Below are 14,617 nucleotides of genomic sequence, written 5' to 3' on the forward strand. Positions count from 1 at the left end.
CTTAGCGATTGGCTTTGCCCTGTTTTGGTTTTGGAGATTTCGATACACTGAATATTTGTATGTAATTTTATTTGCGTTGTGTTCTAGCAGTTTTTGTGCGCATACGTTTGGAATTACTCACAAGTTGTACTTGAGCATGAGTGGGCAATTACGATATTTTTGATGAGAGAATATTTCACTCTCCCCAGCGGAGCATTTTGTGAATATCATCCAGTTTTTTTTTTTTTTTGGTGAACGATTTTTGTTACTCTTTTCCACTGATGTGATGATGTCGTGCTTTGCTGTGTTACCCGCCCCCCAAAAAAGCTCACACTGGGGAATTATATTGTATATAATGTTTTTTTCACTCTCTAAAAAGGTGTGCAAGTTAACAACAGTACATGATTTTTTTAAATAATGTTTTGTTTTAAAAAAAAAGGCCAAATAAAGTTTTTTTTCCTAAATTATTTGGTATTTCAGTTCCAAGCATTTAGATCTCATAAGCAATTCACAGGTAGTTCTGACAGTTTAAATGAATTAGATATCCGTTATTGCGCAAAATATTTTTTTTTGCCTGAAAAAATACTTTAGAATGTTTAAAATTGCGACTGCTAATTTGAGCCCAAGATAATGTCATGGTTAAACCCACGGAAAACAGTGAGCCCCTTTAATTAGTAGCAAGTATGGTTGTTTATTATTATAATTAGACAGACCAACATGGAGTTTATGCACTAATGATTCATTAGCAATAAACACCAAACATTCTCTGGGTACTTCATTATTCCTGCCTGGTATTATATTGGCCTACTTTGGGTTTATTTCAGCTCCTATAAAACACATTTTACAACTGACGACTATAAAATTATAATAGTAACTGAGAGAAATTCAAACCAGATGTTTTGTGTCAAAAACTGTGTCAAACTTGACCAAGGCTACCTCATACGTTTACCAACTATCTGCTGCCTCCTCGTGGCAATATCGCGATTTAGTAGTTTGTTGAACGATTTTGTGAGGTCATAGTTTTAGAGTGCCCCAATATCCATAAAAAATCTACTTACCATGTGAGAGGTAGTGGGTCGATTCCTACATCCTGCAAATTTCTATGGAAAAAGCTGATTTGAGATACAAGTTAATTGACATACAACCTCAGTCCCAGTACAAATTACACTCTTACCTCAAAATATAACTGTATCCGAGTTTTCAAGACAAAATTGCCCCTATTATAAAAGTATACACTTGTATCAAATGGACATAAATCATAGCCTTGACCAAAAAGGTTTTTAAAGAAAATACTGTTTAATTAAAAATCTTAATGGCTTGGGCATAAAAACATGGCAACACAACGAACATCCGAGGATATTAAAAGACAATAAATAAATCATATTTACAAAACGACGATGACAAAGCAGCAACAAACATTTTTAGTAGGTGAGTTTTTACGGAATAAAAAGGCCAGATAATAGATGTTCTTAAAAAGTATACGTACCGGCTGACAATTACAGCGATAGATGTCCAATCTCCTAAAAAAGTAGGAGTGTCCCACTTTTGGATAATCTCACGTGAGGACTTTTAATTTCCGGAGTTATTAATGAGAAAGGTTTGTTCGTGTTGGCCAATTGGTCGGAGACGAAGGCCAATGGAGCGTGTCTATTCTTAAAGAGACAGGAGCATAAAGAAGAAAGTTAAAGCACAGAGGTTTTTCATCAAACATGCGAGGTCCATCAAGTCGAGTGGAACCGCGAAAAAATTTAAAAAATGTACCACATCAACGACAACTTCTCCTTAAGGCCTTAATAAACACGTGACATTTCATAACCTCAAGTTAATGTGCTATCACATTACATTACGTCACCAAGACAACATTTCTTTAGTACTAGCATTTGAAGTATTGGAGTGTTTGTTAATCTCTTTTCGTAGTAATGACACGAGTAAAAGAGAATTAGGGCCACGCAAAGGAAGAAAGAAAAAAAAAAAACGCTCCCATGTTTTAGTTGTTAAATAATGAAATATTACCTGGTTTAAATGACATGTTGTAATAATACGAAATGAACGTAGTATTGTTGGAATATGAACAAAAGATCAAACGTTACGAGGCAGCGCTGCATCTGATAGCACAATTTCATCTATTTGTGCAAAGTATTTATTTTATCCTCTAGTATCAAGTATCGTTTTATATCAGAAATGTAAAGTTAGGTCATAACTTAGCCGTGCTGCCTCCAAACATATTACACAAAGTACGTATTTATGTAAAAGTTGTGCAAGCCTACGACTGCATCGTGCTACGTCACCCCCGTCCTAAGTAAACGCGACAACTGTTTTGTTTGTGTTTCAATGTGCATGTCATCACATTAGCCAGAAGCATATAACAACAACATTGACCCTTAAGTAATGGCGGCCTATTTTAAAAACACGCTGTACATACGTTGGAGGATGCTCGCAGTGTAATATAACAACATTAAACCTATTTTCTCTTTGAGTGGCCCTAACACTCCGTTCTCCAATAATCTGCGACTGCTTTCGGAAGAAAATCTTCCTTAAGAAACGGCGAGCAAACCTGCCCAAAGGCACATTTACAGACGTCAAAAGACACCTGACGCGATCCCTCCGAGTAGAACCGGCGGCGCCTACGCCAAAACGTTCTTTGTGGGGACTCGAGTGGCTTCGCTCTTTGGTCAACCCGCCCAAGCAAGTAACGGATTGTTGCGTGTTGGGCATTTCAGAGTTGGGAGAAGCTTCAAGCCAAAGCTGTGACAGCAAAACCTTCACGGGATCGAGTCGACGCGTGAAATTGGGAAGCGAAAGCCTTCGAGGGACTGCGGCGCGCATACAGAAACGGGAAGTCAAAACTTTGCCTTTCTGCCTAATGTAGCTACGGAAACAAATACGTTATGAAACTTGACGGCAAATGCCCATTCCACAGTCGACGTGTCAGTACGACAACATTTTTTTTGTCTTACGGTTAACAAAGTTTCACTAGTTGGGTCGCCGTGACTTGACGTGGTCCCTGGGGTGGTTACATCCTACGCTTCAAGGGACACTCTAAAAAGGCTTCTGGGGTTTTTCCACGGGGCGGTGGGGGACAGACACCCAAATTTGTCAAGTGGGGTACTATGTGGCGATGTGAGCGGGTGAGGGTACGGATACAAACTCTCGCAAGATGTTCTTGGCGGTCTCCAAGTTGTTCCTGGCAATCATCAGCGCTTTCTGGATGTCCTGGATGGAGTAACCTTGAGACATCAGGCACTCGATCTCGCCGCTCAGCGCAGCGCCGGCCGATGGGGGTGTGGGTGAGGAGGATGATGATGACGGGGACTCGCGGTTCGGGGGGCGCGTCCGCCGGTCTGAGTTGGCGCGACGCGGCAGAGGCTTGGGCGGCCGCTCGGGGTCCGAGCCGGCCGCGTATGAACCTGGGGTGGAGAAAAAGGAGATTTAACGTGGAGGTCTACTTGGGAAATCCAGAAACGGCCATACGTACCGCTTTCTACGCCGCCGTCGATGGTGAGCACGGCGAAAGCGTCGGTGGGTCCGTTGACGTCTGCCGGGGTTCTTCTGGCGGGTGCCGGTGGGCGCGGGCAGTCGTATTCGTACGTGTCGTCATTGGAGCCGTCCGATGACTTGGCTTGGTACGAGAGCTGAGGACGCTCTGAAATTCACGTGGTCACGCGGCGGTGAGTATGGCACTGAATGCCGGACTATGCGTCGTGCAACGTACCGTGATCGATGGCATCCGCCGCAGCCGCCTGTGCCTGGATATTGCACATGGCCTCGTACACTTGCGGGTCGCCCACGTCCACGTCGGTTCCGTCGGCGCTGGCAACAGAGGCCGCCATTCGAGCCGTTAGCTATTTAAGTGGCCGAATGGCATTTGTCTGTCTTCAAAAGATAACTACCTGACGTCGTCGTGGTGGTTGGCTTGGCTGGGTGGTGGAGCCGGCGGAACCAAGGAGCCGGTGATGATCCAAGGGGCGCTCGATGCCGGCAGGGAGGTGGGACTCATGTACTCGTTCTCCTCGCAGTCAGCGGACAACTTCTCCCTGCTGGATACGGCCGAAGTTGGCAGTGACCTGGAGGTGAGCATGTGACGACATAACAAAAGCCAGAATTATTCAACTCTTTATAGTGCAAGTGACTATTTCTGGGAATAATAAAGATTTGTTTAATGTAATGATCAGAAACTATGCAAAATGAACAGGAAACGTCCTGTAAACGGCCTAAACATGTAAACTGCATAAAAGGTGTCAAAAAAATCAACAGAAAGCGACCTGTGTATGGCCAAGATCAATAGGAAGTCACTCACAGGACTTCATTATCCAAGTGAACAATTTAAGGGGTAATTTTCTACTTTTAATTCATATTTTTAAAATAAATCATCCCCATGGGACAAGCTGAAAGGGCAGTCGCCCCGGGTGCAGTCGCCCCGGGTGCAGTCGCCCCGGGTGCAGTCGCCCCGGGTGCAGTCGCCCCGGGTGCAGTCGCCCCGGGTGCAGTCGCCCCGGGTGCAGTCGCCCCGGGTGCAGTCGCCCCGGGTGCAGTCGCCCCGGGTGCAGTCGCCCCGGGTGCAGTCGCCCCGGGTGCAGTCGCCCCGGGTGCAGTCGCCCCGGGTGCAGTCGCCCCGGGTGCAGTCGCCCCGGGTGCAGTCGCCCCGGGTGCAGTCGCCCCGGGTGCAGTCGCCCCGGGTGCAGTCGCCCCGGGTGCAGTCGCCCCGGGTGCAGTCGCCCCGGGTGCAGTCGCCCCGGGTGCAGTCGCCCCGGGTGCAGTCGCCCCGGGTGCAGTCGCCCCGGGTGCAGTCGCCCCGGGTGCAGTCGCCCCGGGTGCAGTCGCCCCGGGTGCAGTCGCCCCGGGTGCAGTCGCCCCGGGTGCAGTCGCCCCGGGTGCAGTCGCCCCGGGTGCAGTCGCCCCGGGTGCAGTCGCCCCGGGTGCAGTCGCCCCGGGTGCAGTCGCCCCGGGTGCAGTCGCCCCGGGTGCAGTCGCCCCGGGTGCAGTCGCCCCGGGTGCAGTCGCCCCGGGTGCAGTCGCCCCGGGTGCAGTCGCCCCGGGTGCAGTCGCCCCGGGTGCAGTCGCCCCGGGTGCAGTCGCCCCGGGTGCAGTCGCCCCGGCAGCATTCGCCCCGGCAGCATTCGCCCCGGCAGCAGTCGCCCCGGCAGCAGTCGCCCCGGGTGCAGTCGCCCCGGGTGCAGTCGCCCCGGGTGCAGTCGCCCCGGGTGCAGTCGCCCCGGGTGCAGTCGCCCCGGGTGCAGTCGCCCCGGGTGCAGTCGCCCCGGGTGCAGTCGCCCCGGGTGCAGTCGCCCCGGGTGCAGTCGCCCCGGGTGCAGTCGCCCCGGGTGCAGTCGCCCCGGGTGCAGTCGCCCCGGGTGCAGTCGCCCCGGGTGCAGTCGCCCCGGGTGCAGTCGCCCCGGGTGCAGTCGCCCCGGGTGCAGTCGCCCCGGGTGCAGTCGCCCCGGGTGCAGTCGCCCCGGGTGCAGTCGCCCCGGGTGCAGTCGCCCCGGGTGCAGTCGCCCCGGGTGCAGTCGCCCCGGGTGCAGTCGCCCCGGGTGCAGTCGCCCCGGGTGCAGTCGCCCCGGGTGCAGTCGCCCCGGGTGCAGTCGCCCCGGGTGCAGTCGCCCCGGGTGCAGTCGCCCCGGGTGCAGTCGCCCCGGGTGCAGTCGCCCCGGGTGCAGTCGCCCCGGGTGCAGTCGCCCCGGGTGCAGTCGCCCCGGGTGCAGTCGCCCCGGGTGCAGTCGCCCCGGGTGCAGTCGCCCCGGGTGCAGTCGCCCCGGGTGCAGTCGCCCCGGGTGCAGTCGCCCCGGGTGCAGTCGCCCCGGGTGCAGTCGCCCCGGGTGCAGTCGCCCCGGGTGCAGTCGCCCCGGGTGCAGTCGCCCCGGGTGCAGTCGCCCCGGGTGCAGTCGCCCCGGGTGCATTCGCCCCGGGTGCATTCGCCCCGGGTGCATTCGCCCCGGGTGCATTCGCCCCGGGTGCATTCGCCCCGGGTGCATTCGCCCCGGGTGCATTCGCCCCGGGTGCATTCGCCCCGGGTGCATTCGCCCCGGGTGCATTCGCCCCGGGTGCATTCGCCCCGGGTGCATTCGCCCCGGGTGCATTCGCCCCGGGTGCATTCGCCCCGGGTGCATTCGCCCCGGGTGCATTCGCCCCGGGTGCATTCGCCCCGGGTGCATTCGCCCCGGGTGCATTCGCCCCGGGTGCATTCGCCCCGGGTGCATTCGCCCCGGGTGCATTCGCCCCGGGTGCATTCGCCCCGGGTGCATTCGCCCCGGGTGCATTCGCCCCGGGTGCATTCGCCCCGGGTGCATTCGCCCCGGGTGCATTCGCCCCGGGTGCATTCGCCCCGGGTGCATTCGCCCCGGGTGCATTCGCCCCGGGTGCATTCGCCCCGGGTGCATTCGCCCCGGGTGCATTCGCCCCGGGTGCATTCGCCCCGGGTGCATTCGCCCCGGGTGCATTCGCCCCGGGTGCATTCGCCCCGGGTGCATTCGCCCCGGGTGCATTCGCCCCGGGTGCATTCGCCCCGGGTGCATTCGCCCCGGGTGCATTCGCCCCGGGTGCATTCGCCCCGGGTGCATTCGCCCCGGGTGCAGTCGCCCCGGCTGCAGTCGCCCCGGCTGCAGTCGCCCCGGCTGCAGTCGCCCCGGCTGCAGTCGCCCCGGCTGCAGTCGCCCCGGCTGCAGTCGCCCCGGCTGCAGTCGCCCCGGCTGCAGTCGCCCCGGCTGCAGTCGCCCCGGCTGCAGTCGCCCCGGCTGCAGTCGCCCCGGCTGCAGTCGCCCCGGCTGCAGTCGCCCCGGCTGCAGTCGCCCCGGCTGCAGTCGCCCCGGCTGCAGTCGCCCCGGCTGCAGTCGCCCCGGCTGCAGTCGCCCCGGCTGCAGTCGCCCCGGGTGCAGTCGCCCCGGGTGCAGTCGCCCCGGGTGCAGTCGCCCCGGGTGCAGTCGCCCCGGGTGCAGTCGCCCCGGGTGCAGTCGCCCCGGGTGCAGTCGCCCCGGGTGCAGTCGCCCCGGGTGCAGTCGCCCCGGGTGCAGTCGCCCCGGGTGCAGTCGCCCCGGGTGCAGTCGCCCCGGGTGCAGTCGCCCCGGGTGCAGTCGCCCCGGGTGCAGTCGCCCCGGGTGCAGTCGCCCCGGGTGCAGTCGCCCCGGGTGCAGTCGCCCCGGGTGCAGTCGCCCCGGGTGCATTCGCCCCGGGTGCAGTCGCCCCGGGTGCAGTCGCCCCGGGTGCATTCGCCCCGGGTGCATTCGCCCCGGGTGCATTCGCCCCGGGTGCATTCGCCCCGGGTGCATTCGCCCCGGGTGCATTCGCCCCGGGTGCATTCGCCCCGGGTGCATTCGCCCCGGGTGCATTCGCCCCGGGTGCATTCGCCCCGGGTGCATTCGCCCCGGCAGCATTCGCCCCGGCAGCATTCGCCCCGGCAGCAGTCGCCCCGGCAGCAGTCGCCCCGGGTGCAGTCGCCCCGGGTGCAGTCGCCTTGGGTGCAGTCGCCCCGGGTGCAGTCGCCCCGGGTGCAGTCGCCCCGGGTGCAGTCGCCCCGGGTGCAGTCGCCCCGGGTGCAGTCGCCCCGGGTGCAGTCGCCCCGGGTGCAGTCGCCCCGGGTGCAGTCGCCCCGGGTGCATTCGCCCCGGGTGCAGTCGCCCCGGGTGCATTCGCCCCGGGTGCATTCGCCCCGGGTGCATTCGCCCCGGGTGCATTCGCCCCGGGTGCATTCGCCCCGGGTGCATTCGCCCCGGGTGCATTCGCCCCGGGTGCAGTCGCCCCGGGTGCAGTCGCCCCGGGTGCAGTCGCCCCGGGTGCAGTCGCCCCGGGTGCAGTCGCCCCGGGTGCAGTCGCCCCGGGTGCAGTCGCCCCGGGTGCAGTCGCCCCGGGTGCAGTCGCCCCGGGTGCAGTCGCCCCGGGTGCAGTCGCCCCGGGTGCAGTCGCCCCGGGTGCAGTCGCCCCGGGTGCAGTCGCCCCGGGTGCAGTCGCCCCGGGTGCAGTCGCCCCGGGTGCAGTCGCCCCGGGTGCAGTCGCCCCGGGTGCAGTCGCCCCGGGTGCAGTCGCCCCGGGTGCAGTCGCCCCGGGTGCAGTCGCCCCGGGTGCAGTCGCCCCGGGTGCAGTCGCCCCGGGTGCAGTCGCCCCGGGTGCAGTCGCCCCGGGTGCAGTCGCCCCGGGTGCAGTCGCCCCGGCAGCATTCGCCCCGGCAGCATTCGCCCCGGCAGCATTCGCCCCGGCAGCAGTCGCCCCGGCAGCAGTCGCCCCGGCAGCAGTCGCCCCGGGTGCAGTCGCCCCGGGTGCAGTCGCCCCGGGTGCAGTCGCCCCGGGTGCAGTCGCCCCGGGTGCAGTCGCCCCGGGTGCAGTCGCCCCGGGTGCAGTCGCCCCGGGTGCAGTCGCCCCGGGTGCAGTCGCCCCGGGTGCAGTCGCCCCGGGTGCAGTCGCCCCGTGAGCAGTCGCCCCGGGTGCAGTCGCCCCGTGAGCAGTCGCCCCGTGAGCAGTCGCCCCGTGAGCAGTCGCCCCGTGAGCAGTCGCCCCGTGAGCAGTCGCCCCGTGAGCAGTCGCCCCGTGAGCAGTCGCCCCGTGAGCAGTCGCCCCGTGAGCAGTCGCCCCGTGAGCAGTCGCCCCGTGAGCAGTCGCCCCGTGAGCAGTCGCCCCGTGAGCAGTCGCCCCGTGAGCAGTCGCCCCGTGAGCAGTCGCCCCGTGAGCAGTCGCCCCGTGAGCAGTCGCCCCGTGAGCATTCGCCCCGTGAGCATTCGCCCCGTGAGCATTCGCCCCGTGAGCATTCGCCCCGTGAGCATTCGCCCCGTGAGCATTCGCCCCGTTAGCAGTCGCCCCGGGAGCATTCGCCCCGGGAGCATTCGCCCCGTGAGCATTCGCCCTCGTAATAGTAGCAGGACTAGAAGTAGTAGTAGTACTAGTAGCAGCAGTAATGGTAGTAGTAGTAGTACTAGTTGCAGCAGTAATGGTAGTAGTAGTACTAGTAGCAGCAGTAATGGTAGTAGTAGTACTAGTAGCAGCAGTAATGGTAGTAGTAGTACTAGTATTCTGCCTTAATTTGGAGTCAAAATGGATTGGACATATAGTGGCATCAATGTCAACTGGTGACTTAAAATTTCTGCTCTATACAAGTTTTATTATACATGGTGTATGTATTTCCATAGAATATAAATCCACTTCTTCCACAATGTATTGGTTGCTCAGAAAGTAGCTCACCTGGCAGCCAGGCAGTAGATGGCATTGGTGGCCGCCTGGGCTTTACCCGACTCCGCGCCCCCGTGAGGCATAGGGGGCAGGGTGGCGGCAGCGGCGGGCGCCTTGCAGACGGGCCGCGGTACCATGTAGTTGGCGCTCCAGGCGGGGGTGTCGGGCGTGGAGGGCAGGGGTCTCCTCTGGAGCCTGGAATCCGACGTCGCCATGGACGGGCGCTCCGGTGGAGGCGGTGGCGGCAGCTCTCGGTGCGCCGGGGGAAGCGGGAGTGGCTTATCCCTGTGTGTGGCCCCCATCTGTTTGCAGCAAAAAAATAAAAATTAAAAAAGGCAACCGCTTTTCAAATGTAAAATCAGACAGGAGGGTGTGGAAGAATTTCAGGCAAAACTAACGAGCGGTTCCGGGCGGCCAAAAGTTATTTTTTTCCCCGCGAGGGCAGTGTTTGGCGGACCTTAGCGCAGGCTCCTTGTGCCAGCTGGCTGTGGGAGTTGGAGGGTCTCTGCTGAAGAAGGTCCAAGCGGGGCGGGACTGGTGGCAGCTGGGAGACTGGAGATGCTGGTCGCTCCACCTACACACAATTTAAGTGATTTTTTTGGTGTGACGTAGAGGTTCAATTATAATTCAGCAAGTTATATGCTTCAATTTAAAAAAATAAAATGATAAAAACATTTTCAAATGTGTTCGTTTTTAGTATTTTCGCTTAACTTGCATGCGGGGAAAATATGTAAATAATGATCCCGCCCATCCCGTAATGCTGCTAGTCTGCATTTTTCAACTAAGTAATTCATATGGTGTACCTTGCTGCAGGCCAGCCTGCTCATAACAAGGTTCTGGTCCTCCAGGCGCTCGTCGTCGTCTTCGTCGCAGGCGGCCGCCGCCTCGGCCCGGCTGGATGCCCCCTGGAAGGCCAGGAAACCGCCGCCGCTGGCCTTGGGGTGGAAGGGATCCACCACGATGGGCTCGGTGCCCTTAATCTCGCAGCGGCAGAAGGGGCATCCCTGACCCTCGGAATCCTGATGGCGTAACAGTTAAGGGTTATGCAAGTTGCCTTGAGCGGGCGGCAAGGGTCTGTCATCCCACACCTGCCACGCGGTCAGACAAGAAGTGCACATCAGATGTCGGCACGGCTCGATCTTGACATCCTTGTCGTTCTCGGCGCAGATCTTGCAAAGCTGGAAGGTGGAGCCCATCTCGCAGTATAATTCGTACTGCTCCTAAAACCAGAGAGAAACCGCACCGTGAGAAAAGTGGCCGGTGTGCCAAAGACTCGGATATGAAAGGAACCAACCTGCGTGACTTTGATGTGGTCTTGTGGAGAAGGTTCACACAGGCCCGTCAGATCTGGGTTCTGTGCGCGACCATCCGGGAAAAGGTAGCTGGAGAATACACAAACGCAAAATCAATGAGGGGTTGTAAAATAGGCAAGAAAATCTGAAACTTTAGCCGCCACTCTCACTTTTTCAGAGCCATTATCAAGGATAGACAGAATTTAAATGAGTTAACATTCTGTTTTAACTGGGAAGGTTGGCAGAAAATAATGGCAGCCAATGAATTAGCATTTGGTCTAGTGGGCCAATTGAGTTAAGAGTCTACCATAAAACTTTAGAAAATTGAAATTGGCTGGACTCTCATCTGAAATTCAACATAATTTAACGCCTTGAACTCACAAGCCCTCTCTGTAGCCGTCGATCAGCGCTTGGAAAAGTGGCTTGTTAAGCGGGATGGTCTGCAGGATGTTGCCGTCCGCCGTCACATAGCCGATGGCCCACTGGCCCAGTCGCGTGCAGCTCAGCCTAAAGATGTAGCTGAAGAAGCAAAAAAAAAAAAATATTTAGTTGAATGATGCTCCTAAAAAAATGCATTCAATTTGTTCCAACGCTCACCTGCCCGGTTTATGAGTGAATCGATGCAAACGAGCCTTAACCTCGTCATACGTGAGGAAGGCCATGTAGCCCGGATGGGTGACAGCCAGACTGTTCCAGTTCCTCAAAAGAGACGACCAGGGCTAAACAAGACAGAATAGAAATTGTATTTACTTGCACTTGCCGTCGAGTGAAAACAAAAGTGAGGAGCGACCTGGGAATCGAACCCTCGACCCTGGCACTACGAGGCTGACGAGAAAATTAAAAATTTACACTTTTAAGACTCAAAAAGATCCATAACTATTGAAATTGGACACAAAAACAAACCATATTTTCAAGCCTAAAAGTTTCAATGTTCTGTAAAAATGGACGGGGCGCCCAATCATTCGGTGCGCCTTGTGTATGCATTCAATTGCTGACCTGGAAGAGCCTGGTGAAGATGTCAAACTCAAAGACAGAGATGTAATCATTGCAGGTAAGGTCAATGGTGGACTTGAGCGCCATGGCCTCCAGGCCCGAACTTATGGGATGGAACTCGTGCAACGCCTGGCGGAATGTCCTCCACGGCACGATGGTCCTGCGAGTGGGACGTCGAGATCAGCGGACCGCCGACTACGGCTCATTGTTGGACGACGGCAACTCACTTGTCCCCAAAGGATCGCCTCCAAAACTCGGCGGCGTCCGCCTTGGTGATGCGGAAGTTGTCGCCTTGAAACAGGCCGTTGGGAAAGATGGCTTTAAGCTCTGCTAGCATGTGGCTGAAGATGAGTGACAGCTTGGTGAGGTTTCGCCTGGGGTTGGGAAGAGTAGCATAGGGCAATGCTCAGTCTTGCAACTAACGTCATTACATAACCACACTATTTTACTAGAACTTCAAACATAATGCTTTACATCTTTCAACCTATAATGGTCCTACAGTTATTGTACTACTGTGAACAAACGCCATTAACTTCCATTCAACTGAATATCCAAAATGGATAGGAGAAATAACAATAACTATAATTTTTTACTTTTCAACTGAAAATTGATCAACACTGGGTAGAAGATAGAAATCATGCGATGCGGAACAACAAAAATTTGACCTGGTCATCATTTTAAGAACAAACAGGGAAGTCCACATGTTAAAAAGAAATCATAATCCTGAAAACAACCAGTCGTTTTTAAAAAAAAAATTGCTGCTCGGACAGAAAATCCGACATTACATATTACTTTTTATCTTAGCATCAGTCAAAATGCAACATGCCTGATTCAGTCATTCTAGCATGGTCTGCGACTAAAAACCACAGACAAATTATCTTATCTTAGATGGTGCAATATTTCCGAATTTACCTAGACAGGATGTGACTTTTTATATTTCCATATTACTTATGTTTTTTTTTTACTGGGAAAACACACTTTGCAGAGTAGCACCACCAATTTTGTCAATAAATGACAATCAATTCTTTAATCAACTTTTGTTTTTCATTAGACTCTTCTGCATGCATAATTTCATTGAAACTCATTGCATAACAATGTAGTCCAAAGAACTCAGAATATTTTTTACTTTAAAAGTGGTGGAATTACCAAAAATGCTTAGATTTTCATGTATTTTTACTTTTAAATTAATTCTAAGTATGGTTCTCAAGGAGTAACATTAGAAAATATGAATTGTTTAGGCCTCTTTCTGTGAAAAAAAGGTTCCTGACAACTGTAGTAGTCTAAAAATTGAAGTACTACAACCACCTGTGATCTAGAAACTAGCTCACCTAGGCTGTGAATTCTCTTCATACATCCTCTCCTTGGCCTCCTTGAACAGGGTCATCGTCTGCTTGGTTTTGTTGGTCAGGTTGTCCATGACCACTCGAAAGTACTCATTCTCGCCGAGCATGTCCATGCGGCTCTCGTAGCGCGACAGGACGGTGCGCAGGTGCTGGTAAGTGTCCGGCAGCAAGTCCAGGATGTAAGGCGGGCTATTCTTCAATGCCACCTTGGGGTTCTGGCATAAGCGCACCACCTGGATCAGTAGCACAATAGGAATTCCATCATTTATAGGGATTCAAACTATATCCTTCATGAGTCATGGGAACTAATTGACTTCACAAATCAAGGCATTACGTTATTAGATTTTGCGACAATAAACAAGTTAAATAAGGAGCTTGTTGTAAAACCCTAATTCACAATAATCCATCACATGCTGGCTTTGTGTGTGATATTATAAAAGTAGGTTGTGTCTGCTGATTCAAAGTTGGACTGATAAATTCAATTAGATTTACCAATTTTGACCTTCGAGGCCTAGCCTTCCAGAATGAGGTTTGTTCACAATCTGTCATCTCATCACACAGCTAAATATGAATGTGTAGTCCAGAAAACTACATGGATGACTGGACTTTTCCCCCCCAGTAAAATCTAAACTATGACAAGAGTGTAAGCGACCATTTGGGCCAAGTTTAAAGGGTTAATTACCTTATCCATGAGCTTCCAGCATTTCTCCACCATTTTCTTGTCCACTACAGCGGGTTGATGGGGTTGCAGGGGCTGTTGGTGTGGCTGAAAGGCGTCCTTCATCAAGCCGATGAGACCCGCGCCCCTCCTCGGATTTCCGGCCATTAATTCGCTCGGTGACCGGCTGTGGAGGCGGGGAGCCCGGTTGACAGCGTCGAGATGAATCCGCAATTTTGACGATCTTTTAATCGACACTTAATCGTAACGCCTACCGCGATGGTTATCCGGAAAAGCCGAACACGCACAAAAAAATGGCACAAAGAAAGGGGAAGAAAAGGCGCAGTGTAAAACGATGAGGAGGCGACACTGTTAGCTCCTCCGCTACATTGGTGGGGGAGAGAGAAAAAAAAGGCAATCGGCGATCGGATCTCGATGGAAACGCCGCCGATGGCCGCTTCTCGGCGTGCCCTCCCGTCGAGTCGACGCCGCGCCGCGGTGCCAAGCGAGCTAATAATAATCTGGCAGGTTTAATCAACCGCGCGGGGGAGATCAACGTGCAGGTTGAGACTAGACGAGAAGCAGTTCACGAGCCACAATTAGTCAAGTTAACCAAACCGCAGCAGACGCGTATTTCCGGTTGACAGTTTCACAATAAAAACGATGACGATACAATATTACCGCATCACTTTTTTCCATCATTGCATATAAATACACGTGTCAACCTGATTTAAAAACATCTTGTTCTTTTCCCATTAATTTTAGAGTTGCTATAAATAAATTAAATACTGTTTTCAATATCCAGTCACGTTAAAAATCACTCGCCTTGGAGTGTAGTTCTTGTAACGATAAATGTATGGAAAATGAATGAAAAAAAGAAATCAATTTGATTTCAAATGAAATACAGGCCTCCATCCTAGTGCAAAATATATTTACATTACAAACCGTGTGAATTTTCGCATCAAATAGTACTTCTGCAGAAGCCACGTACTCAAATGCTTTGGATGGATCATGTCCGGCTGCAACTCTACTTCCTCTAAAGCAGTTGAGTCCAATTAACACGGTTATTTAGCGCCACCATCTGGTCAATAACGCTGTTGGAAGGAGTCTGAAATTTCCGACACTATTGGATGTTATTGAACGCCTCGTGCGCCTCCCACCCAAGCAGCCGATGTGCGCGTACTTGCCCCGCAAGAACATAA

General features: G+C 54.5%; 1 protein-coding gene across 1 annotated transcript; it reads right to left on the reverse strand.

The window, feature by feature from the left end:
- Window positions 1-1,255: 1,255 nt before the first annotated feature.
- LOC144212538 (E3 ubiquitin-protein ligase CBL-like) lies at window positions 1,256-14,144 on the reverse strand. Its single transcript, XM_077740503.1, has 15 exons — window positions 13,440-14,144; window positions 12,743-12,990; window positions 11,642-11,788; window positions 11,418-11,574; window positions 11,019-11,140; window positions 10,803-10,940; window positions 10,424-10,511; window positions 10,218-10,349; window positions 9,933-10,148; window positions 9,587-9,703; window positions 9,142-9,431; window positions 3,870-4,043; window positions 3,692-3,789; window positions 3,455-3,622; window positions 1,256-3,386 (listed from the first exon to the last, which is right to left on the reverse strand). Exons 1-15 carry the CDS (start codon window positions 13,581-13,583, stop codon window positions 3,088-3,090), a joined length of 2,538 nt encoding a protein of 845 aa, XP_077596629.1. The 5' UTR covers window positions 13,584-14,144; the 3' UTR covers window positions 1,256-3,087.
- Window positions 14,145-14,617: the final 473 nt, after the last annotated feature.

Source organism: Stigmatopora nigra, chromosome 19 (assembly GCF_051989575.1).
Source record: "Stigmatopora nigra isolate UIUO_SnigA chromosome 19, RoL_Snig_1.1, whole genome shotgun sequence".
Classification (NCBI taxonomy): domain Eukaryota; kingdom Metazoa; phylum Chordata; class Actinopteri; order Syngnathiformes; family Syngnathidae; genus Stigmatopora; species Stigmatopora nigra.